The sequence below is a fragment of the Aquarana catesbeiana genome, linkage group LG09, assembly GCF_042186555.1.
Source record: "Aquarana catesbeiana isolate 2022-GZ linkage group LG09, ASM4218655v1, whole genome shotgun sequence".
Classification (NCBI taxonomy): Eukaryota; Metazoa; Chordata; class Amphibia; order Anura; family Ranidae; genus Aquarana; species Aquarana catesbeiana.
Window position 1 is genome coordinate 308,072,311 of NC_133332.1, and position 27,261 is coordinate 308,099,571.

General features: G+C 41.4%; 1 protein-coding gene across 3 annotated transcripts in view; it reads right to left on the minus strand.

The window, feature by feature from the left end:
- The window catches only part of NHSL2 (NHS like 2), a 139,184-nt gene that overhangs the window by 16,203 nt on the left and 95,720 nt on the right, over window positions 1-27,261 (minus strand). For all 3 annotated transcript variants that reach the window (XM_073600592.1, XM_073600590.1, XM_073600591.1), the window contains 4 exons: window positions 20,059-20,210; window positions 18,069-18,264; window positions 10,141-10,326; window positions 1,360-3,603 (listed from right to left, as the gene is read on the minus strand). In XM_073600592.1, the coding sequence (XP_073456693.1) occupies window positions 1,360-3,603; window positions 10,141-10,326; window positions 18,069-18,264; window positions 20,059-20,210 (2,778 nt within the window). The remainder of the gene's footprint in view (window positions 1-1,359; window positions 3,604-10,140; window positions 10,327-18,068; window positions 18,265-20,058; window positions 20,211-27,261) is intronic.

Consider the following 27,261-nt stretch of genomic DNA (forward strand, 5'->3'; position numbering starts at 1 on the left):
ATCAGGTCTTCTTATTCAACATCAGTCCATGGCCTCAACCCTGCTAAACATATCTGGGATGAATTGGATAACCAATTGGGAGTCAGATCTTCCCATCCAACATCAGTACCCAATCTCAACCCTACAGAACAGCTTTGGGACCAGGTCTTCTCATCCAACAACAGTACCTGACCTCAACCCTACTGATCAATTTTGGGATAGGGTCTTCCCATCCAACATCAGTACCCAACCTCAACCCGACTGAACACCTTTGGGACTAGGTCTTCTCATCGAACTACAGTACCTGACCTCAACCCTACTGAACACCTTTGGTATCAGATCTTCTCATCCAACATCAGTAACTGACCTCACCCCTACTAAACAGCTTTGGGATGAATTGGATCATTGATTATGAGCCAGGTCTTCTCATCTAACAACAGTATCTGACCTCAACCCCACTGAACACCTTTGGGATGAATTGGAACACTGATTTTGTGCCAGATCTTCTCATCCAATATCAGTACCTTACCACAGATATTCTTTAAAATCTTATGGAAAGCCTTTCCAGAAGAATGGAGGTTGTTATACCCACACAGGAGAGGGGGCAATTTCATTTTATTGTCCAGGGTTTTGGAACAGGATGTTCAGCAAGCTCATATAGGTGTGATGGTCACAACTTTTGGCCATAAAGCGTATATTATACATGAGAATAGTAATGATTATTCATACCAGTAGACAGTATTGAGTATAATTCACAAATCCAAAAGGCCTAGCTGCAAAGGGGACTGTTCTCTTGAACGGAACAGAATTTAGCATTCACTGGGGAAGGAGAGGAAGGTGTTACCCCTGTTCCAGAAGTTGTTTAATTTTCAATGAGGTTGATTTATTAAAGGAGCGTTGCAAGATAAGGCAAATTTATGTTCACTTTGGATACCCAATCATCTGCTAGCTAAAAAATCTAGTGCCTTTGCACACAATTGGGTAATTCAAGTGAGCAAAGGTTCACCTTATTTACCAACATTAACTTTGTTAACTGGGCATATACCTTTCAAATTAGCATTGACTTTGCTAAGTGAACAGCTTTTACGCGCTTAGTAAGTCAACCTCTGTGTGTGGTTTTTCAGTGGCAACTTTTTGCTGGTACACAATTTAAAGGAATAGCCCCTGTACCGCTGATAGGTAGCTGCCCCTTTTCCATACTATTTTGATGGTTTCTCAGTGTGGAAAATTAAATCTAGCACTAGGCATTAACACTTCAAGGCATGAAATGTACTTGTGTCGATATCATCACCATACCACACCAACCAAAAGCTAACTGTATTGGTAAAACTTGACTCTCAAGTTTTATAGTGTGTCCCTTTTGTTCTTAGTGATAGTTACCTGAAAAAGCATCCATAGATACAAGGTCAGGTTGTACAGCGTGAATAGTTCCTTCTGCAGCATATTTCTGGAACTCAATGATATCAGGATATGCGCAGGCTCCAGAATCTGAAGATACAACAGGGGATAGCCTCTGTTCCGATGAAGATGATGTCGTTTGGCTTGGTGGTGGACTGGCAACTGGCAAGTGTAGCATGCTGGGCTTTTTCGGAATCGGTGGTGGAACCTTTACTTTCCTTTTATCTATATAATTCAAGTTCTGTAGAGTTATTCTGTCTGGGAATTGTCTTCCCCTGTAATAGTCATCTTCATCAGCACTGCTCTGTGAGAAGCTTGTCTGGTTCGTTTGGAAGTAACTCTCGGGTGGTGGAGAGGGGTCTAAGGATGGAGGTGTCTCCATACGAATTTCATAGTCATAATTCTTCTTGTGCCGTAGAGTTCCAATCACCATGTATGCATCTTGAGGGGATGATTGGTCTCGAATGTATTTTCCCGGAGAAGAGGGTGACATCACAGGAGATTCTGGTGTGACTGCAGAAGTTCTATAAGAAAGGCTGTTGGGCCTTCTAGACATAGGGGGTTTTTCTGCCACTGGAGGCTTTGTCTTTTTCTCTGGCAAGGGAAAAGCTTCATCAGTCAGTTCATCTAGGTGGTCTAAAATATCCAAGTTGTCTTCAGTTTCAGATTTGCTTATTGACCTGAGACGGATGTTACGGAGGTCTGACTGAGTGACCATTGGCATTATTGGCTGAACTGGACTTGTCTTCTGAGTCTGGTTTTTTGTACTAAAAGTTGAAGACTTTGAAGACTTTCTTGCACTGGTTAGATCCAGATGCGTTGGTGGAGTGAGTGGTAAGTCAAACGACTGACGGACACTGGGGCTTCTATCAATCGGTGAAACAGCTGGAAGTGATGATTTTCTTTCGGGGACCATAGGCCTTACCTTATGACTTTGATAAGGAGAGTGGCCTAGAATTAATGATGTTGGAATCATAGTTGGGGTCTCTGATTGGCTTGAGTAGCCACTAGATGGAGACATCAAACCGGGAGGTTTACCAGGTGATGACATCTTTGAGCTTGCTTCTGTGCAAGCTTGGGATGGTGTTGTGGCTCTTGAATTGTAAAGTGATGTCAGCGACTCAGAACTTCCCTGTATCTTCCTGCATTCTATAACAGTCGCACTTGTTGCAGAACTAGAGCCTGTCAATGTTCTGTGCAGGTCATTAGACTTGCAATCACTGGAATTCCAGTTTTGAGTAAAGAGCATACTTTTCGATGATGGCATCGTAGCATTGCCCTGCATTGATGTTGGAATATAACTGTGTCCCTGACTATCAAATGCAATGCAAAGGCTTTTAGGTCTTTGATCCTTTGGCATAGTGGACACTGGGTGCAGTTTCTGTGCGGATGCATCTTTTATAAGGGAGACACTACGTGCCGGAGGTGAAGGCTTTTTCTTCGGCTTTCTCAAGGAGATGCTTCGAGATCTTCTACGTTCTTGATTGTCTTGATCAACCATCACAGATACATTCTCTGTACTCGTGCTCTCCTCTGAGCTCCCACTGGGATAGTTTAGAGCATAGTCCCCACTTCCTCTCCTGTTCTCTGCATAGGTTATGTCCACTGACGAGAGGGAACCGGTGTCTGTAGGCATCGACAGTGACCTTTCTCGGAACGTGCACTCGCTGCGCGTTGTTGGCAAGGTGGACGTATTGTTCAAATTGCTTGCCCCTGGTTGACTAGGGCAGGAGACAACCTTGTACTTCTCTGCTTTTGGTGGTTCCACACCGTGTCCTGGAAGAGTTGCACTCGAGCACACGCTTCCACCATTACCCCTTGTTATGTTTTCCTTTTTTATTTTAAAGGAACCTGAGCCTTTACAAACCCCAGGAGATGCCATGGCCATAGTTGAACTTTTTGTGGGCTCTGCAACAGACACCTGCACACTTTTCACAGGGCTTGGTGAAGTCATATAGTTGAACGAGTTTCCCTGCCAGTTGGATGTAGCACAGTCCTTAGCCCCATTACATGGGGGATTTGAATATATCATACTCGTGCTGTCCATATTATTCGATGGCTGTAATATGTGACCAAGATCACTGAAAGTCTTTCTTAATGGCAGCTGTTGAGGGTGAGGTGTAGCTGCTCTCCCTCCGGGGTGTCTCCCATGGGATTCTGATTTAGCAGGAGGAGAATCTGGGGGTGCTGGAGGTGGTTCGCTGCTTGTTACACCATTGACGTTACCTGCAGTAAAAAATAATTTGAACAGTTTTATACTGAGATAATAGTTACAAATGCTTAAGCAGTACTATAAGGTTAGGATATGCATTTTTGACTTCTTATGGTTTCGGCAGTAAGCTGCCCAAACCATCAAGTGCATAAAGAATGAATTATAGTAGCATGTGACTGAAGACTTACTTACTCAGTGCTCATATGGCTTTGTTAATAAACAAAGCCATATGATAACCGACTTTTTGTTTATTAACAAAAGATTAGAGTTATGCCCTGTACACACGATAGGATTTTCCGATGGAAAATGTGTGATAGGACCTTGTTGTCGGAAATTCCGACCGTGTGTAGGCTCCATCACACATTTTCCATAGGAATTTCCGACACACAAAGTTTCCGTTGTCGGAAATTCCGATCGTGTGTACACAAATCCGACACACAAAGTGCCAAGTGCTCCGAATAAATTAAGAAACGAAAGCTATTGGCTACTGCCCCGTTTATAGTCCCGATGTATGTGTTTTACGTCACCGCGTTCAGAACGATCGGATTTTCCGACAACTTTGTGTGACCGTGTGTATGCAAGACAAGTTCGAGCCAACATCCGTCGGAAAAAATCCATGGATTTTGTTGTCGGAATGTCCGATCAATGTCCGACCGTGTGTACGGGGCATAAGTGTTAGGGTTGAGCTTGCCTTGTTTAACAACAATGCCATTGATCACCATGGTCACATGACAAAGATTTTATTGGATTTTTGAATATTTTTACAAAGTGCTCATAATATTGTGCGCAAAACAGTGCGATAAGAAGAACAATGTGAACTATAGTAGAGGCAAGTTCATGGTAATAAGTCCTTTCGGACATGAAGGCAATACATAATAAGTCTTCACTGGGATAAAAGCAATTGGTGCATATACAAGTCCAACATCAACTTAACTCATGAGGCTATCCAATAAGAATGTAAGCTCAGCAGCCACTTTATTAGGTACACTTTGCTAGTACCGGGTTGGACCCCCCTTTTGCCTTCAGAACTGCCTTAATTCTTCGTGGCATAGATTCAACAAGGTGTAGGAAAAATTCCGCAGAGATTTTGGTCCATAGTGACATGATAGCATCACACAGCTGCTGCAGATTTGTCGGCGGCACATCCATGATGCGAATCTCCCATTCCAGCAAAGGTGCTCTATTGGATTGAGATCTGGTGACTGTAGAGGCCATTGGAGTACAGTGACCTCATTGTCATGTTCAAGAAACCAGTGGTGAGATGATTGGAGCTTTGTGACATGGTGCATTATCCTGCTGGAAGGCGCCATCAGAAGATGGGGACACTGTAGTCATAAAGGGATGGACATGGTCAGCAACAATACTCAGGTAGGCTGTGGCCTTTAAACGATGCTCAATTGCGGGCTCAAAGTGTGTCAAGAAAATGTCCCCCACACCATTACACCACCACCAGCAGCCTGAACTGGTACAAGGCAGGATGGATCTATGCTTTCATATTGTTTGCACCAAATTCTGACCCGACCGTCTGAATGTCGCAGCTGAAATTGAGACTCATCAGACCAGGCTACGTTTTTCCAATCTTCTATTGTCCAATTTTGGTGATCCTGTGCGAACTGTAGCCCTCAGTTTCCTGTTGTTAGCTGACAGGAGTGGCACCCGGTGTGGTCCATCTGCTTCAAGGTTCGATGTGTTTTGCGTTAAGAGATGGTATTCTGCATTCCTTGGCTGTAACGAGTGGTTATTTGAGTCACTGTTGCCTTTCTATTATCTGGAACCAGGCTGCCCATTCTCCTCTAAACTCTGACCTCAACAAGGCATTTTCCTCCACACAACTGCCGCTCACTGGATATTTTCTCTTTTTCTGAACATTTTCTGTAAACCCGAGAGATGGTTGCGCGTGAAAATCCCAGTAGATCAACAGTTTTTTTTTAAATACCCAGATCAGCCTCGTCTGGCACCAACAACCATGCCACGTTCAAAGTGACTTAAATCCCCTTTCTTCCCCATTCTGATGCTCGGTTTGAACTTCAGCAAGTCGTCTTCACCAGGCCTAGATGCTTAAATGCGTTGGGTTGCTGCCATGTGATTGGCTGATTAGCAATTTATGTTACCAAGCTATTAAACGGGTGCATCTAATAAAGTGACTGGTGAGTGTACTGTATATGGCATATAGAAGCTCTTGCCTCAAAAACAAGTAAGGTAGGGGGGGAAGAGAAAGGCGCTGAAGGAAAAAAAAGAAAAGGTGAGGAATAGACTCCTATGAGCTTCGACAGCTTGTGGAGAAAAGTAAGAAGAAGAAAGGGACAGTTAGAGAGGGGGAGTTTGCCTGGGCAGGAGGGAAGGGGAGGGGGAGAGATTCCCGTATGATCCAATCTGCCATCCCACCCTGATTCAGATTGTGCAGGCCATCTTATGGACATCAAGGAGCTGTCCAGGTCTAGATGGTCATTGAAGGCTATCCACGGATTCCATATCTTCAGGAACTTGGGGTGGGTATCCATAGGGATAGATGTAAGTTTCGCATAACCGTTGTTCCCATGAGCCTCTGTTTGACCTCAGCAAAGCTTAGGAAACGGCTGGCACCAGAAGAGTAAGAAGAAGAAGAGGACAGTTAGAGAGGGGGAGTTTGCCTGGGGAGAAGGGAAGGGGAGGGGGAGAGCTTCCTATATGGTCCAATCTGCCATCCCACCCTGATTCAGACTGTGCAGGCCATCTTATGGACATCAAGGAGTTGTCCAGGCCTAGATGGTCATTGAAGGCTATCCACGGATTCCAGATCTTCAGGAACTTGGGGTGGGTATCCATAGGGATAGATGTGAGTTTCTCATAAACATTGTTCCCATGAGCCTCTGTTTGACCTCAGCAAAGCTTAGAAAACGGCTGGCACCAGAAAAGTAAGAAGAAGAAGAAGACAGAGAGGGGGAGTTTGCCTGGGAAGGAGGGAAGGGGAGGGGGAGAGCTTCCCGTATGATCCAATCTGCCATCCCACCCTGATTCAGACTGTGCAGGCCATCTTATGGAGATCAAGGAGCGGTCCAGGCCTAGATGGTCATTGAAGGCTATCTACGGATTCCAGATCTTCAGGAACTTGGGGTGGGTATCCATCGGGATAGATGTGAGTTTCTTATAACCATTGTTCCCATGAGCCTCTGTTTGACCTCAGCAAAGCTTAGGAAATGGCTGGCACCAGCCTCTTGCCAATGTCTGCTAAGCCACCAGGATCACATGACCAACTAGCCGCTTGATTGCTATTACAAGCAGTGGGAGGGGATGTCCCCCCTCCCTCTGCCTTCCGCAGCTTGCCCAGGGCTCTCCCATCCCACCAGAAGACCCGAGCTACCAGCCGGCTAGATGGACACCCTAAGAAATCCGGAATTGGCTTTGATTGGGTCAATTGCCTTTGATCTGGTTTACCTGGATGTCATCAGTTCCATTTGCAAAACATCAAAAGCATTCAAAAACACAGATCTTGGTGTTTTGAAAGCTTTTAAGTGCAGAGGTGGGATCTGGGGTCTTATTGACCCCAGATCCCTCCATAAAGAGTACCTGTCACTGCCTATTGCTGTCACCAGGATGTTTATTTTCCTTGCAACAGCAAAAGTGATAAAAAAAATATAAAGCAACAGTGTAAAAATAAAAAAAGTTAATAATTAAAACACAAAACCCTTGCCCACCCCCCTTTGTTTGCGCACAATGGCGAACGCATGCGTCGGTCCCACACGCACGCAAACAACAATCATCTCACACATGTGAGATATCACCGCGGACGTGGATGGGCAGTAATTCTAGGACCAGACCTCCTGCGTATATCTAAAGTGGTAACCTATAAAGGCTTTTAAAGTGTCGCCCATGAATAGTAAAATTTACGTTGTTTGTCGCTATGCGTAATTTTAAAGCATGACATGTTTGGTATCTACTTACTCGAGGGTCAGATCATCATTTTATGGCAAATTACAGCAGAAAACCAGTTAATTCCAAGGAGTTCACATACTTTTTCTCGCTGACCAGCAAACTTCCAAAAAATTGGGCCATGTCTAAAGGCCCGTACACACGATACGAAAATCGGAAAAGAAAAAAATTTTGTCCGACGAACGATCTGCCCGATTTTCGGATCGTTAGTATGATGCTTTCCACAGCCGATTCTGTTTTTTTCGTCTGACAAAAGCTGGATGCGCAGACTATAAAATTTGTGTCGTGTGTGAACTCAACGTCCGATTTTCGTTTAATTAGAACGGTTTTCGTATGACAAAAAAATCGTAAGAGCAAGACTACACATGCTCAGAAACTAAAAAAACACATAGAAAACTAGTCAACACATGACGTCACTTCTGAAGTTGTATTCTGTCGTACAAGAATTTTCGTATGGTGAGTAACCTCTTCACTTTTCGACATGAGACCAGCGTGCAACAAAAAACGGACGAACGGTCGTCCGAAAAATTTGATCGTGTGTACGAGGCTTAAGGCTGCATTCAAACCTGAGCGTCACGTTTTTGAGTGTTTTTTTTTTTTTTCCGGTGCTTTTTTGGGCATTTGTACGTGCGTTTTTGTACAGCTTTTTTAAAACGTTATTGAGCTTTGTCTTTTTTTTTTTTTTATTAGCCAATAGAGAAAAATATCATCTGTTTCATCATTTGTTGCTAAGTTTTTCAGATTTTTAATCCGCTTTTATTTATTATTTACTTTTTTTTTTCAATTTTTTTTTTTTACTTTTTTTTAAGTGGTTAAAGGTTATGGTTAGGGTTTAGTTTATTTCTTTGATCTATTATTTATTTACTTAATGTTATGTATTTATTTTGTTTGGGTAAGGTTTAGGGGTTAGGATTAGGGGTCAATATTAAGGTTAGGGGTAAGATTTAGAGTTAGGGGTTAATATTAGGTTTAGGGGGTTAAAGTAGAACTATAGGCAAAACTTTTTTTTTTTTTTTTCATTTTAGATAGAGCAAGGGAGGGTTATAACCGCTGTAAGATTTTTTTTTCCCCCATCTGTGTCTGATTGCTGAGATTTTCCTTCACTTCCTGTCACATACAGGAAGTGAGAGGAAATTCCTGCAAATTAAGGGAATTCCTTGGGGACCCCCAGTTCACCAGAACTAGTGTTCCCATTGGAAGATTTCCCCCCGCTATTTCTTTTCTGGGGACAACCGAAAATGTGGGATTTTCTTTCACGTTTACCTTCAATGATAAAGATAAACATGACAAATAGAGAGGGTGAATCTTCCTAACGGGGGGCACAGACCGCAATAAAAACTGACAGGGGTTCTAATCCCTTCCCAACCCAACACTAAAAAAAAAAGTTTTGCCCTTAGTTATACTTTTATATTAGGGTTTGAAGTTAATCTTAAGGTTAGGGGTTTTGTTTATTTATTTTTTTATTTATTAAATGTATTTTATTTATTTACCTATTATTTATTTATTTTTCAATATATATATTTTTTATTTAATAATTGCATTTGAGCAGAAAAATGCTCAAGCAACAAAATGCATTAAAACGCTCAAAAAAACGCCCCAAATCAATAGTTTCTACGCATTTCTATGGAACAAAACAACGCTTAAAAAAACACAGGAGTTCTAATGCATTCCCAATCCAACACTAAAAAAAAAAAGTTTTGCCCTTAGTTATACTTTAATATTAGTGTTTGGGGTTAATATTAAGGTTAGGGTTTTTATTTATTTATTTATTTATTTATTATTATTATTTGTATTTTTTTATGTATTTAATTTATTTATGTATTATTTATTTATGTATTATTTATTTATTTTTAAATATTTTTTTATTTAATCATTGCATTTGAGCAGAAAAAACGATCAAGCAACAAAATGCACTAAAATGCTCAAAAAACGCACCAAATCAATAGTTTCTACGCATTTCTATGGAACAAAAAATGCTTAAAAAAACGCAGGGGCTCTAGTCCCTTCCCAATCCAGCACTAAAAAAAAGTTTTGCCCTTAGTTTAATATTAGGGTTTGGGGTTAATATTAAGGTTAGGGCTTTTATTTATTTATTTTTTATTATTATTTAATGTATTTTATTTATGTATTATTTATTTATGTATTTTTTTTTTTAATATAATTTTTTTTTTTTATATTTAATCATTGCATTTGAGCAGAAAAACGCTCAAGCAACAAAATGCACTAAAACTCAAAAACGCCCCAAATCAACAGTTTCTACGCATTTCTATGGAACAAAAAACACTTAAAAAAACGCACCAATCTGCCCAATTCGAGCTTTTAAAAAAAAAAAAAAAAAATCTCCTGAACTTTTTGAGCTTCAGGCGTTTGGCTTCAAGAGACTTGTAGTGGAGGTTTGAACCCTCTCCATAGAGAATAATTGATTTTTTTTTGTTCTCCAGCGTTTGGGAGCTCCAAGCTTCAAGCTACAAAACGCCGAGGTGTGAATGGGGTACACACTACAATGAATAAAACCCCCCCCCAAAACAACTGACCAACCAATAAAATATTAAGGTCAACGCATGCTTTCATTCTGGACCCAAACCCAAGGTTTAAATCTTTGGTAATGTTATCAATATAATAAATAATTCAGAGACGGAAACCTGGCGTGGACTTCTTAGGCGTCGACTCAGAAGCTGGAGACCTCTTGATCTCCCCTTGATCCGGCGTCTGGTTGTGAGAGAACCCAATGATGGTCCTCCTACGTCTCAGAGTGGTTTTCGGGTTCACGGCCGTCTCTGTGTTGAACAAGGAGTGGTGAGAAGTGGCGTGCTTGTCGAACAATTCTCCTGCAGATACAGAAAAGGATAATAGATCATAAAAAAAAAGGAAAAGTTAACAAGATAAAAGTAAATAATAAAATTATCAACCCTCAGCAACAAACAATTATAGTGCAAAGTCTCCGCCTAAAACCCAACCAAACTTTTAGTTGAAATCAGCTAAAAATATTTCAAAACCATCAAAAACTAAATTGTTCAAAGTTTTACAGATGGTTTTTCTTTACAAAGAAGCCACCGAATGAGTAGAAAAGCCTGTCCGCTGCCAGCATGCCTCAGAGAGGGACCGTTTCTCTCTATATGGAAGCAGTGGTCTCTCTGCAGAGGCCCAACATGCCCCCTGCTGAATCAGGCCTATGACTCTGCAATTGGAGAAGCCCATCCCCTGCCAACATGCCTCAGAGAAGGATACTTGCTCTCTGTATGAAAGCAGCGATCTCTCTGCAGACGTCCAATATGTCCTCTGCTGAATCAGGCCTATGCCTCTGCAATTAGAAAAGCCCATCCCCTGCCAACATGCGGTAGAGAAGGACATTTGCTCTCTTTATGGAAGCAGTGATCTCTCTGCAGAGGCCTGATATGCCCTCTGTGAAGCAGGCCTATGACTCTGCAATTAGGAAAGCCCGTTCACTGCCAACATGCCTCAGAGAGGGACCCTATCTCTCTGTATGGAAGCAGCGATCTCTCTGCAGAGGCCCAATATGCCCTCTACTGAAGTAGACCCATTTCTGCAATTACAAATGCCTGTCCTCTGTTAGCATGCCGTAGAGAAGGACCCTTGCTCTCTATTTGGAAGCAGTGACCCCACTGCAGAGGTCCGACATGCTCCCTGCTCGATCAGACCTATGACTCTGCAATTGGGAAAAAGCCTTTCCCCTGCCAGCATGCTGCAGAGAAGGAGCTTTTCTTTCTGTTTGGATGCAGTGGTCTCTCTGCAGAGGTCTGAAATGCCCTGAAATCAGGCCTATAATCTCTGCAATCAGCAAAACTCATGCTTGGTGTAAAGTGCAGTGCAAATTGTTGGCACTCTATAAATCCTGTACAATATTAATAATTAAGCTGTGCTTCAATATTTGGTGGGCCCCTTTGGGGAAAAAAGAGGCTCATAAGACCAGCCCGGGGGGGGGGGCATTAAAGTGGACCTTTCAGGAAGTCCAATATAAATAAATTCTCCATTTGTAAGATAAACAGTAACCATATCTTTTTTTTTTAAACAGTTGTAATTTTATCAAAGATCCAATCAAGTGAACAATAGAAAAGTAGAAGAATAATACATTTTTATTTAAAATGCCATAAAAATAATGACATAAAGGGGATAACAATAACCTTTCTTCTTTATGGATTCTATGCAATTATTTTTTATGGAATTGTAATTTAAAAAAAATTATTATTTGTCTACTTATTGTTTACATTTATATGGACAATGGGTGCGACACCTAAATATTCTTCCGGTCTAGTGTCTGTCTGTTGCAGGGGTTATAAAGTATAATATAGAGCCATTGTAAATTAGAGTGACTGGTGATTCCATGTTGATATCACAATGAAGCTGACTGTAAAAAAAAAGCCTCGTACACTTGATCGGATTTTCCCACAGACAAAGCCTCAGACTTTTGTCGGAGGGGCGTTGGCCAGGAACTTGTCTTACATACAAGCGACAAGGAATTGTCAACCAACAAACACGAACGTAGTGACGTACTACGAGCCGATAAAGAGGAAGTTCAATTGTCAGGCGCCACCCTTTGGGCTCCTTCTGCTAATTTCGTGTTAGTAGAAGTTTGGTGAGTGTCGATTCGCGCTTTTCACTTCGTGCTTTTCACTTCGCGCTTTTCTGTTTCTGAACAGCCATTCGTCAATCAGCCATGTTGCGGAATCGGAGGAGATAACGTGTTATTTATTATTGGCCTTGGAGTTATTGCTTTGACCCAAGTCCAGTCCAGGAACAGGAGGAGGAGGAGTTCTTGGACCAAAAATTGGTTGCTTTATTAATGGTAACCAAGTATGTCATATGCCTTTGCTGCGGGAGCTCCAGAAGAATAATCCGGATGATTTTCAGAATTATATCCGGATGACAAACCCCTGCTTTCACCAATTCTTGGCATTGGTGACCCCCTATATTAAGAAGCAGGACACATGAATGAGGCTTTTATTTTGTTTTTTGGTTGAATAATAATTAGATTTGGTATATTTTCTATATTTTTGGATGCATAGAATGCACTTTTTGGTTAAGTTCTATTGGCAGATAGCATGTCTAATTTAATTTGTTTTCTTTTTTTTTAATGCACAATAAAAAAAAATTGTGTAGAATAATACTTGGCTATGTGTTTTACTTCAAATGACAGTTTGGGAGTCGGCAGTTACATTAAAAAAAAATACAATGTAAAATTGACAAGGGACACCAACATAGTTGTATCTTAGATGATACGATTGATATGATATATGATATTAAATGATAAGTTTGAAATGATATATGATATTAAATGATAAGTTTGAAATGATATCTGATATTAAATGATATAATTGATCTTAAAAACTATGGGATAATGGTGTCGTGGTAACTTGCACCAAAAAAATTAATAAAATAATAATAATAAAAAAATTAAAAATAAAATAAAATAAATAAATAAAAACAAAAAATAACAAGCATATAATATTATTCTTGACATCACTACAAAAAAAAAAAAGCCTTTGAAAATTAGTTTGCAATAACTCCATCAGTATCACCAGCAAAGCAGCTTCATTATTATCCCATTAAAGAAGAAGAGAATTGTGCGCTGCATTTCCAGATTTCATAACTTGCCGCATCACAAATGTTAATTCTCCATTACGAACGCTAGTTTACAAGACCGACCGCTTCCGGCTCGTCCTTGCTTCCGAGCATGCGCGTTTGTACTTTGGGCATTTTGTCCGACGGACTTGTGTACACACGCTCGGAATGTCCAACAACAGACCGTTGTCCGCGGAAAATTTTTAAAGCCTGCCATCCAACATTTGTCCGCAGGAAAATCCGACAACAATTGTCCGATGGAGCGCACAAACTGTCAGATTTTCCGCCAACAGCCTGTCAACACACAATTCTAAATCCGATCGTGTGTATGAGGCTTTAGTGTTAAAGTGAAGTGCACCAACAAATATTAAATAATTAGGGATTTATTTTTTTTTTAGATGTCACACCATGTGCTATAAAAAATGTAATCAATAAGTAGAAAAATATTGTATATACTCGAGTATAAGCCAACCCAAATATAAGCCGAGGCACCTAATTTTACCACAAAAAACTGGGAAAACTTTTTGACTCGAGTATAAGCAGAGGGTGAGAAATGCGCAGCTACTGTAAGAGCCCTTTCACACTGGGGCAGTTTGCAGGCGCTATTGCGCTAATAATAGCGCCTGCAAACCGACCCGAAAGTGCCGCTGCTTTCATTTCAGTGTGAAAGCCCCGAGGGCTTTCCCACTGGAGCGGTGCGCTAGCAGGACGGGATAAAAAGTCCTGCCAGCAGCATCTTCGGAGCAGTGAAGGAGCGGAGTGTATAACGTTCCTTCAGCGCTCCTGCCCATTGAAATCAATGGGACGGCGCAGTGGTGGTATTTAACCCTTTCTCGGCCGCTAACGGGGGGTAAAACCGCCCCGCTAGCGGCCGAATACCGACGGTAAAACGCCGCTAATAATAGCGGCGTTTTACCGCCGACGCCGCCCCCGCCCCAGTGTGAAAGGGCCCTAAGTGGAAAAGAGGGTCAACAATGCCCATTTGCAGCCTCACTGTGCCCATTTGCAGCCATAGGTCCCCCCGATCTTCAAACTTGGTAGTTAAGGGTTCCTAGATGCCCCCTAGCTGCAGCCAAAATTTGGGGTCTCTGGACCCAAAGGGTCCTGAAATGATATTGCTGCAGATGGACACAGTTGACTGACTTTGGGGCCCCGTATCTTGTGGCCACTTAGTACTAGGAACCCCAAATTTTGTGTGCAAACCCAGTAGAAGGAGCACTATACCATATCCAAAGCTGGGGTTCCTAGCCCCAAGTGGCCCCGAGATACGGGGCCCAAAGTCGGTTTGGAAAATGTCAAGCACTTTTCTGCAGCAGAGAATGACATTTTCCAAACCGAATTTGGGGCCCCGTATCTCGGGGCTACTTGGTGCTGGGAACCCCAGCTTTGGATATGTGGTAGTGCTAGGTTTGTACACCAAATTTGGGGTTCCTAGCATCAAGTGGCCCTGAGATACAGGGCCCCAAAGTCAGTTTGGAAAATGTCATTCTCTGCTGGAGAAAAGTGCTTGACTCGAGTATAAGCCGAGGGGGGCATTTTCAGCACACAAAAATGTGCTGAAAAACTCGGCTTATACTCAAGTATATACGGTAATAATTTTTTATTTATAATTTCATAAAAACAATTACATAAAATTAATTTAAAAAAGAGGGGTTACCAATGTTCCCTCCTTTTTCTATTTTTTCTTATTCTATCTATTCTATTTCTATTTTTCTATTCTATTTTCTGTGAATTTTAGGTACTTATGCTTAATGGAATTTGAAATAAAAATTAATTATTTTTTTACTTATTATAAGAGAGAGAGACGTAACTTCTGCTGATATTCTTTGTGATGTACTGTACATTATTTGTATACAATCTTCTATATGTTTCTATTTTATATAGTAGTCCTTCTGCTGGATATACTGTATGTCAATGACCGATCTGTATGCTTTTTCTTTTTCAATACAAATAATGTTAAAAATGTTACATTTCTTTTCTACTTATTATTAAAACTGATATCACACATCAGTTCTTCTTTTTTATGCTGCTGCGGTTTATCTATCTTTGTTAGCTAACTTTTGTTACCTCTGTCAACACTAGGCCCCTGCGTAGGCGGAACAATAGCATGTTAGCTATCTGTTAAAATGATTGAAACAGAAACCGATGTCACAAATGGTGTGACACCAAAAAAATCCTTTATGTAATTATTTTTATGGAATTGTGAATAAAAACGTATTATTATTTTTATTTTATTATTATTTTTTTATTATTATTTATTTATTTTTTATTTATTATTTAAGTATAAATGATGTGGCACCTAAAAATCCCTATTCTCTCCTTCCAGTCCAGCATTTTTTATATTAAAGTGGACCTTCAGTCATTTTTTCAACTTTCCATCTATTAAATCTTCTGCCCTTGTTGATAGCAAAACATTTTTTTTTTTCCTGACACTAAATACATTATACAGCCCACTTCCTGTTTCTTGCCTGGTAAAAAGCCTAGGCTTATGACATCATGCACAACTCTTGTGAGAGTTTGCCAGGAAGGGAGAGGGGGGATGAGTCATAAGAGGGCCAATGAGAGCTGAAGAGCTGGAGGTGTGTGTCTGTGTAAATCCAGGAAGTGAACAGGCAGCAGCTTCAGCTGCCCACAGTTAAAATGGTTGCAGCCAGACTTAGTGGAGGGAGATTTCGGCAGCCTATTTGGCAAGTACAGAATCACAGTATGTATAAAATAATATGCAAAGTGGTTGGAGGGAAGCTTCAGAATGGCAAAGATGTTTTTATTTCAAATTATGTGAGCAGACCGCGGTTCCTCTTTAAGATGTGGCGTCTACATTGATATTATTAGGGACAAATCTAACAATATAATCCATGGAATGGACAGATGTATTTCCCTGGATGAGTGAAAGTTGGAGGACTCTTGTAAACAATTGCTCTGCTGATGCTATTTCGGAGACAGGAAAGTCTTTCCATTTTGTCTGGATCGTGTTTCAGGAAGTTCTCTAATAATAACTATTTTTTTTTTTTGTTTTCTTTAAACAGAACAAGGGGAGAGATAAAGGAATTCACAGGTTATGTCAGGTCTAACTGTAAATCTCTTGGCTATCCTGTTTTGGGTTAGTTTGGAGCTAAAAACAATAAAGCCAAAATTTATGTAGAGAATGAGGAAAAATAAAAACAGGAAATCAATCTCTTGGATGTTGCTCAGACCAGACAGTCTGGTTATATTTAATGTATTCGAGAGAAGGACTGCCAATGAGACAGCTTAGGTCTTTATACGAGCCGTTCTCCATGCTGTGGGATGCTAGCTTGGTCGCTACTCTGGTTTGTCTTGCTGGAGTGGACACCACCATGGAAGAACAATTCCATATTAATGACCATGGTTTTGGAATGGAATGTCCAACAAGCTCAGCTATAGGTGTGTTGGCCAGGTGTCTACCAATGTGTCGCCCACCCAACCCTGTGGTCGCTCATTCATACTTTCCCTCTCTAATGCCCAGTACACACGATCGGACTTTCCGACAAAAAAAAAAAAAACGTGGAATTTTGTTAGAAGGTTGTTGGCTCCAACTTGTCTTGCATACACACGGTCACACAAACGTTGGCCGACAATTACGAACGTAGTGACGTCCAAGACGTACGACAAGGCGATAAAAAGGAAGTTCAATAGTCATGCGCCACCCTTTGGGCTCCTTCTGCTAATGTTGTGTTTGGTGAGCACTGATTCCGAGCACGCGTATTTTGTACTTTGGATTTTTGTCTGACGGACTTGTGTACACACGGTCAGAAAGTCCGACAACACACGTTTGTTGGCGGAAAATTTGAGAACATGCTAGCCAACATTTGTTGGCGGAAATTCCTCCAACAAACGTCCGATGGAGCGTACACACGGTTGGACTTTCCGCCAACAAGCTCACATCCAACATTTGTTGTCGGAAAATCCGATCGCGTGTACGGGGCATAACACCAAAACAATAAATAATTTACAGGAACGTTTTCCTTGACATCCCTACCACCAAACCCATTTTGTTTCCTTGAAAAACTTTTAAAGTAAACTGTACAATTTAAATTCCAGGGCAGACAGCCCCTCACTTGTGGCTCATAGGGCAGAAATTGCGGTCTTTCTTGACCAATGCCTCAGCTATCTGCTGAGGTCGACGGAAGACCTGGACTCCCCTATTACGGTAGAGGAGATGATCACCAATTTTGAAGGGATGAAAACGGGATGGCCCTGATGGCTTTCTCTGTTATACTACAGCTCATTTTCAGAGCTTCTTACTCCACACTTTGTTTGGGCTTACAACTCGCTCCTGAAGGGCGAGAGTAGACTCTGGATGCTCTGCGGGCCCATATTACTCTAATCCACAAAGAAGGGAAGGACACATTAAAATGTGCCAACTATTACCCAATTTCCTTGCTAAATGTGGACCTTAAAATTTTTATGAAAATTGGTTCTTGTCTCATCTCCCCCATTCGACCAAATGGGCTTTTTGCCCACTTGTGAAGCCAAGGACAATACCATGAGGGTATTGGACCTGATCCACCTGGCCCGGTCAAGGGACCCACCCTGCTCATCTCTGCAGACAATGGGGAAGGCCTTCAACTGGGTCAACTGGGAGTTCTTGAATGGCACCCTCTAATATATTGGTCTACATATGCACAAATGGATCGAAAAATAATATTCTTGGCCACGTCATCCATCAAGGTTAACGTAGAGCTCTCCCCTTTTTCATTTTTAGCAATGGCACAAGACAGGGGTGTCCTCTCTCTCTCTCTCACACCTAATGTTTGTCCTTACTCTCGTTTCCTTGAGAAGATCATAACTAAACGATACGTTTTGAATTATCTGGGTCCCCTTAGATGGCCCACTTGCCTATATTATAACTCACTCCAGTTATTTATAATGCTTAGTAGCAGCAGGTGATTTGTCTTCTCTCTTTTATCAATCACTTTGAACAGAACAAGAACCTATAGAATGAACTATATGCACAGATTTTGTTACATACCAGATACATTTATGGGCACAATGTTGGTTTGTATGGAATTTGATTGGTGCCACCGTCTCTCTTCTGGTATTGGAAAAGGGAATGCCTTAACCCAGGCTACTTGCTTATCTGGAGTTGTAGGTAAGCTCAGACATGTTTCTCTTGGTCTCACGCCTACGGTGGTACTTTCATCTTCACTCACCCTTCTGTTGCTTGGCTGTCAACAAAGAAAACAGTTAGGATTAAGGATAATAATACAAAAGTTACTTTTGGAACTATAGCTCCCAGTTTCTTTTCTGAGCAATTCTCATTTGGAGAGTGAGTGATGCCAATATGAATACGCCTGCTTTCATTATGGATAAAACCTGTACTGAACAACCATGGACCACAAATGAGTTAAGTGAAAGGATCTCGTTAAGCTTCCTGAGAAGCAATTAAAAGAAAGTGTATATTAGTGCATTACAGCCTTCCGTTTAAAGGATGTTTCAGGAGTGACAAAGGAGTTTAAAATATATCACAAATACACTATATGGCCAAACCTTTGTAGACACCTGACCATCAAACCTAAATGAGCTTGTTGGTCATCTTTATACAACCGCCATTCTTCTGGGAAGGCTTTCTACAAAGGGTGTCATTGGGAATTTTTGCCCATTCAGCCAAAATAATATTTGTGAGGTCAGGTACCAAAGGTGTTTAGTAGGGTTAGAGTCAGGGCTTCTCAAAGATGTTCAGTAGGGTTGAGGTTCTGTAAAGCTCACTTGAGTTCTATCACACCAAACTACTTAAACCATGGTTTTGTACAAAGGGGCAAAATCAGGCTGGAACGGGAAAGGACCTTTACCGAACTGTTAACACAAAGCTGGAACCGTGCAATTGTCTAAAATGTCTTTGTATAATGTAGAATTAACAGTCTCTTTCACTAGAGGCACCAGAACTCAATCATGTAGAGGTCTGGTACTAAGGTTGGATGAGAAGACCTCACAATCGACATTCCAATTCATGTCAAAGGTGGTCAGTAGGGTTGAGGTCAGCTCACTTGAGTTCCTCCACACCAAGCTGGTTAAAATATGTCTTTATGGAGCTGACTTTGTACACAGGGGCACAGTCATGTTGGAATGGAAAAGAACCCTTACCAAACTGTTACCACAAGGTTGGAACCACACACAAATGTCTTTGTATAATGTAGTATTAACAGTCCCCTTCACTAGAAACACCAGAACGCAATAATTTAGAGCAGGGGTCTCCAAACTTTCTAAACAGAGGGCCAGTTTGCTATCCTTCAAACTTCTTTAGGGGGGTCAGACTGTGGCCAGTGGGAGTAGAAATTTTCCTGGCGTCAGTGGGTGTAAACAATTAATCTTTGATATTAGGGGGAGGAAGAGTAACCCATCATTGGTGTCAGTGGGAGGAATAGTGCCCTATCCTTGGTATCAGTGGGAGAAACAGTGCCCTGTCATTGGTGTCAGCGGGAGAAATAGTACCCCATCATTAGTGTCAGTGGGAGGAATAGTATCCCCCATCGTTGGAATCAGTGGGAAGAATAGTGCCCCATCATTGGTGTCAGTGGGAGCAATAGTGTCTCATCGTCTATGTCAGTGGGAGGAATAGTACCCTATTGTTGATGTCAGTAGAAGAAATAGTGCCCCATCGTTGGTATCAGTGGAAGGAATAGTGCCCCATTGTTGGCGTCAATTAAAGAAATAGTGCCCTATTGCTAATGTCAGTAGCAGGAATTATGCCCCATTGTTGATGTCATGGGAGAAATAGTGCCCCAGGGGCCTGATAAGGGCAAGCAAAGGTCCGCAACCAGCCCCCGGGCTGCAGTTTGGAGACTACTGATTTAGAGTGATGTTCACATCTTTGGCTGTATCTTAGTATTCAAATAAATCTTTTAACTCAATGATTACAGTAGTATGACATCAAGATAGTCACAGTTCTATTCAAGACTCCATTTAATAGATATGTCCCATATATGGATGGTAGGTCCTTTGGAAGTATTCTGGGTACTCACCAGGTAGACAAATTCAAGCCGCCTGAGGTTACTTTTTGTGGGAGTTTCTGGAGGAAGTGTTGCAGATTGTGACAAAGCCGAGTAACGGAAGGTCTGCCCTGTGACTTTAGTATCTAAATAACGATCTTCAAATTCTTCTGCAAAACAGTCTGCTGTAAAGAGAGAGAAAGGTACAAGTTTAATCCCCACGCTCATACCTTCCATGGGTTGTCTTTTCCGTTCATTTATGAATAAACATATTAAAGTGTACAGCATGTAAAGCCAAAACATTTTATTTATGGAAGACCCTGCCAGGTTTTGTCTTTTTGCTGCCTGTGTCCCAGAGACACAACAGGGAGTGAGAGGAAACCTCTCCAACGCAAGAGAAGAAATCTCTCCAAAGCAAGAGAAGAAATCTTTTCAAGGCAAGAGAAGAAATCTCTCCAAAGCAAGAGAAGAAATCTCTCCAAAGCAAGGGAGGAAACCTCTCTAAAGCAAGGGAGGAAACCTCTCCAAAAGCAAGAGAAGAAATCTCTCCAAAGCAAGTGTGGAAATCTCTTCAAAGCAAGAGAAGAAATCTCTCCAAAGCAAGAGAAGAAATCTCTCCAAAGCAAGAGATGAAATCTCTCCAAAGCAAGGGTGGAAATCTCTTCAAAGCAAGAGAAGAAATCTCTCCAAAGCAAGAGAAGAAATCTCTCCAAAGCAAGGGAGGAAATCTCTCCAAAGCAAGAGAAGAAATCTCTTCAAAGCAAGAGAAGAAATCTCTCCAAAGCAAGAGAAGAAATCTCTCAAAAACAAGACAACAAATTTCTCAAAAGCACGGGAGGAAATCTCTCCAAACCAAGAGAAGAAAGCTCTCCAAAGCAAGAGAAGAAATCTCTTCAAAGCAAGGGAGGAAACTTCTCTAAAGCAAGAGAAGAAATCTCTCCAAAGCAAGGGAGGAAACTTCTCTAAAGCAAGAGAAGAAATCTCTCCAAAGCAAGGGAAGAAATCTCTCCAAAGCAAGGGAGGAAATCTCTCCAAAGCAAGAGAAGAAATCTCTCCAAAACAAAGGAGGAAATCTTTCCAAAGCAAAGGTAGAAAATCTCCCAAAAGCAAGAGAAGAAATATCTCCAAAGCAAGAGAAGAAATCTCTCAAAAACAAGACAACAAATTTCTCAAAAGCACGGGAGGAAATCTCTCCAAACCAAGAGAAGAAAGCTCTCCAAAGCAAGGGAGGAAATCTCTCCAAAGCAAAGGAAATATATATATTATTAATAATAATGATATAAATATTAATATAAAAAATAATATTAATATAAATAATACAAATAATAATAGTATTACTAGAGACCTATAGATTAATAGAACAATATAAAGAATAAAAATATAAATAATAATTAAGAAGAATTTAAATATTAATATAAAGAATAATAATAAAAAAAAAAAGAATAAAAAGAATAATATAAAGACTAATAATAATAGTAGAACTAGAGACTTATATAGTAATAGAATAATATAATAAAAAAAATAATAATATAAAGAATAATAATAATAATAATAATATAAATAGTAATACTAGAGAGCTATAGGTTATATAACAGAAACAGATCTTTTGATGAGATATTTTTTTTTAAATATATATAAATTATTTGTTTTAACAACAAATTTGAAATGGATAAAAATATAAATAAATGAATTGCAAATAAACTGAAAATTCAGTCTGGATTACTAATGATATTATGCTGATATAATGAGCAAGCTTTCTCCATGTAACCAGTCCCGCACAGCTGCAGTCTCACACTTGCCTCTTCCACATACAATGAAGGGATAATAGCCCTGCACTGTACATGATGATGCTAAGTGACCATCGACTGTCCACAACCCGGAGCTTCGGGAAGAGGAGAACAGCATCGGAGCCTAAACCAACAGATCATTTTATACATATATGGGGGCTGTTTTACTTGCCAAAGAATTTGCATTCCTGCCCATCCAGTCCTGTGATTTACCAAGCTCTGCCACACAGCGCAGTCAGCCTGGAGACCAGATTTTTTTTTTTTTCTCTGCTGCAGTTCAGGTCTTGTCCCTTTTGCAGCCTGTGATTGGACAGTGAAAGGAGAAACAGCATCCAAATAGGCTCATCTCTCTTTCACTCTGCTCTCTCCTCCTATCAGCATGCCCCTTGCTAGTACCTGCACACTGGAGCACAGCTGATTGACTCCTCGTGCTGCTGTACCCACGCCCAGTCTGAGCTCTACTGTACAGGGATTGCAAGGGATTGCCTAAAGTTAGGGACTTACGTTCATTTCATGTAATGATTATTTTTTAAGTAATACATACCTGTTTAGGTTGGTGATTTTATTTATCTGCCTGGTGTCCAGCTTTAAACGCCATGTCGTTCGTTATTCCATTCTTTTTTTTCTCCACCCCATGTATATATCTTTATAAGCATAATAAATTGACAAATAAATAATCCAACAAAAATAAAATGAAGACACTAGCTGTTCTTTTTTTTTTTTTCCTTCGGTGCAGCAGCATCTGGGTGGCAACAACAGGAAAGCTGATGATGAAGATAAAAATAGAATTTCTTTTTCTTGTGTCACTGCAGTGTGAGAGCATCACGAGTAGAAGCCAGGGGCCGGGATAATGCCAGGGTGACATCAGCAATTTTATAAATCTTTTGTTACTTAAAAAAAATCATCCAATTGTTGCCCGGCATCTCCTATAGAGTATGTGTAGGTTTGTCTTTATGTTTTGTATGTGTTTAGATAAACAGGCAGGGTGGGGCGGGTTCCTGACAATCCTGGAGATGGATCTCAGTAGCAAAAATTGAGAGTTCTCATTTCCCTAAAATTTCAGCAATTTCAGAGAAATCGTTTCCATTTCCACAAACCGCATTGGAGTCAATGAGGAAGGCAAAATGAAGGTGGTCTTTTGATGGTTTTTAAGGGTACAATGGATTTTATACGGCTCTGTCCTGAGGATTACAGAAGCCCCTAACAATCATTAACCTGTTCTTTTAATAAAAATATCTCCTTATTCACATATTATTTTATCATATTATTTATCATATTATTTTATTATATTATTTATCATGTTATTCTAAAAAAATAAATAAATAAATAAATAAATTATTATTATTGTTATTATTATAATTATTTTTAGTAATAATACTAATATCAGTATTATTTGATATTATTTATTTAGTTATATTATTTATCATATTATCATACTTTTTTATCTTATCATTATATTCTTAATTATTATTAATCATAATAATATCAGTATTATTTGATATTATTTATTTATATTATTTATCATACTATTTTATGTTATCATTATATTATAACTATTATTATTAGTAATATTAATAATTTTATATTTATTATTATGATTAAGAAGAGGAAGAGGAAAAAGAAGAACATATTTGATATTATTTTTTTTAAATGATCATATTTTTTATCACATTATAATCCTATTTTATATTATCAGTATATTATTATTATTTAAAAAATATTAATAATAATAACAATTATTATTATTATTATTATTATTATTATACATGATCATATTATTTAATCATATTGTTTAGTATACAATTTTATATTATCATTTTCATTTTTTTTCAATACTATTATTATTATTATTACTACTACTACTGTTTGATATTATTACTTTTTTTATACTTTTATTACGTTATCATAGTATCATACTATTTTATATTATCCTTTATTATTATTATTATTATTATCATTATTATTTTATCAAATTATTTATTACAATATTTTATTATATTATTTACCAGGTTATCATACTGTTTTGTATCATCTTACATCAGGGTCCCCATCATAGTCCCCTCTTACATCATGGTCCCCATCAGAGTCCTCACTTACATCAGGGTCTCCATCAGAGTCCCACCTTACATGATGGATGCCCATCAGAGTCCCCCTCTTGCACCAAGGGTTCCCATCAGAGTCCCTCTTTATATCAAGGTCCCCATCAGAGTCCCCCCTTACATCAGGGTCCCCATCAGAGTCCCCCTCTTGCACCAAGGGTTCCCATCAGAGTCCCCCTTTACATCAGGGTCCCCATCAGAGTCCCCCTTACATCAGGGTCCCCATCAGAGTCCCCCTTACATCATGGTCCCCATCAGAGTCCTCACTTACATCAGTGTCCCCATCAGAGTCCCCCTTACATCAGGGTCCCCATCAGAGTCCCCCTTACATCAGGGTCCCCATCAGAATCCCCCCCTTACATCAGGGTCCCCATCAGAGTCCCCCCTTACATCTGGGTCCCCATCAGAGTCCTCCCTTACATCACAGCCCCCTCTTACATCAGACATCAGAATCATTACTAAAATCCCCCCACAAAAACACTGAGCACTAATCTGCAGGCTTACCCCCCCCCCCCCAGTACAAATCACCCCCTCTCAGCACAAATCTTTGCCCCCCCCCGATCAAATAACCTCACCCCCTCCAAAAAAAATCACCCCTCCTAGCACAAATCCTCTACCCCTAAAATGTACCCTCTTACTACATATCTCCCCCCCCCCCCCACGCTTCAATTCAAATCCACCCCTCCCAGGACAAGTTCCCCCCTAAATCATCCCTCCTAGCACAAATCCCCCCATCCCCCCTCCCAACAGAAATCCCCCTAAATCACTACTCTTAGCACCCCCCCCCCCTCAAATTTACCCTCCTAGAACATTACTTACCCCTTGCTGCCCCCCCCCCCCAAATTCCCCCTTCCAACACAAATACCCTTCCCCCCCCCCCCTCCACTTCACTTGATACCACATTGCCCAGGGCAGCCCCTTGTCCCGGTCCTTCCTGGATTAATCCATTATCCTCCTCGAGGCCATACAGTGAAATCAGATACAGGGAGGATAAAACCGCTTCTTCTTATCTATACTGTATATATTGTACATTCTATAAGTGGACTTAGCAACAAAATCAGTAAATATTTTAGAAAGGAAAAAAAATGTAACTTCCTGTTTCCCGTTTCTGATGAAGTGCTGACGGCGGGGATCGCTCACTCAGCACAATTCTTTCTAATTCTATGTGGAGGAAATCATTGTATAATAACACCAAAAAATGAGAACACCGAACCTACACTGACAATCTTATATAGAAGTAATATAAAGATCGTGCATTGAAGCTGCCTATTACTATTATGGACACAAACGTAGATCCCCCTTCCAAACATATGTCTGACTGAAATGCCTTACTCTGATTTCACCGCACACTGTGAGCCTCTCACAGTATGCATTAGAAACTGATTGTCTCTGGCCCACCGCTTTCATTCATTGGATTTCAGTTCCTTTAATCATGGAGGCTCAGCGTAGGGTTGCCACCTTTTCATCAAGCCAAACCCAAACATTTTAGCGGCACACAGCAATTTTATTTTTTTTTGCAGTTTACACTATAGGATTGTAAAAGACCTGAGGCACCTTTGAGTGCCCCAAAAAGAGTAATACTGCAGGGCATGTAGCGTCCCATGAGGAACAGTGGGTGTGGCCAAATTGTGTTAAGAATAGGAGAAGCTTAAGGTGCGTAGTTTAATCAAACAAGGTCCATCTGTCCCCCAGTACAGTCCCCCTCCCCCAGGTCAGTCTGTACCCCAGTACAGTCCCCCTCCCCCAGGTCAGTCTGTACCCCAGTACAGTCCCCCTCCCCCAGGTCAGTCTGTACCCCAGTACAGTCCCCCTCCCCCAGGTCAGTCTGTACCCCAGTACAGTCCCCCTCCCCCAGGTCAGTCTGTACCCCAGTACAGTCCCCCTCCCCCAGGACAGTCTGTACCCCAGTACAGTCCCCCTCCCCCAGGTCAGTCTGTACCCCAGTACAGTCCCCCTCCCCCAGGTCAGTCTGTACCCCAGTACAGTCCCCCTCCCCCAGGTCAGTCTGTACCCCAGTACAGTCCCCCTCCCCCAGGTCAGTCTGTACCCCAGTACAGTCCCCCTCCCCCAGGACAGTCTGTACCCCAGTACAGTCCTCCTCCCCCAGGACAGTCTGTCCTCCAGTATAATCCCCGCAGGTCAGTCTGTCCCCCAGTACAGTCCCCCTCCCCCAGGACAGTCTGTCCTCCAGTATAATCCCCGCAGGTCAGTCTGTCCCCCAGTATTTCCCCCCCAGGTCAGTCTGTCCCCCAGTATAATCCCCCAGATCAGTCTGTCCCCCAGTATAATCCCCAAGATCAGTCTGTCCCCTCAGTATAATCCCCCCTAGGTCAGTCTGTCCCCCAGTATAATCCCCCCAGGTCAGTCTGTCCCCCCAGTATAATACTCCGGATCAGTCTTCCCCGCAGTATAATCCCCCAGATCAGTCTGTCCCCTTAGTATAATCCCCCCAGATCAGTCTGTCCCCTTAGTATAATCCCCCCAGGTCAGTCTGTCCCTAGTATAATCCCCCAGGTCAGTCTGTCCCCCCAGTATAATCCTCCAGATCAGTCTTCCCCCCCAGTATAACCCCCCAGATCAGTCTGTCCCCCAGTATAATCCCCCAGATCAGTCTGTCCCCTCAGTATAATCCCCCCAGATCAGTCTGTCCCCTTAGTATAATCCCCCCAGGTCAGTCTGTCCCTAGTATAATCCCCCAGGTCAGTCTGTCCCCCCAGTATAATCCTCCAGATCAGTCTTCCCCCCAGTATAACCCCCCAGATCAGTCTTCTCCCCAGTATAATCCCCCAGATCAGTCTGTCCCCCAGTATAATCCCCCAGATCAGTCTGTCCCCTCAGTATAATCCCCCAGATCAGTCTGTCCCCTCAGTATAATCCCCCAGATCAGTCTGTCCCCCCAGTATAATCCGCCCAGGTCAGTCTGTCCCCCAGGTCAGTCTTTCCCCCAGTATAACCCCCCAGATCAGTCTTCTCCCCGGTATAATCCCCCAGATCAGTCTGTCCCCCCAGTATAATCCACCCAGGTCAGTCTGTCCCCCAGTATTTCCCCCCCAGGTCAGTCTGTCCCCCAGTATAATCCCCCAGATCAGTCTGTCCCCTCAGTATAATCCCCCAGATCAGTCTGTCCCCTCAGTATAATCCCCCAGATCAGTCTGTCCCCCCAGTATAATCCGCCCAGGTCAGTCTGTCCCCCAGGTCAGTCTTTCCCCCAGTATAACCCCCCAGATCAGTCTTCTCCCCGGTATAATCCCCCAGATCAGTCTGTCCCCCCAGTATAATCCACCCAGATCAGTCTGTCCCCTCAGTATAATCCCCCAGATCAGTCTGTCCCCTCAGTATAATCCCCCAGA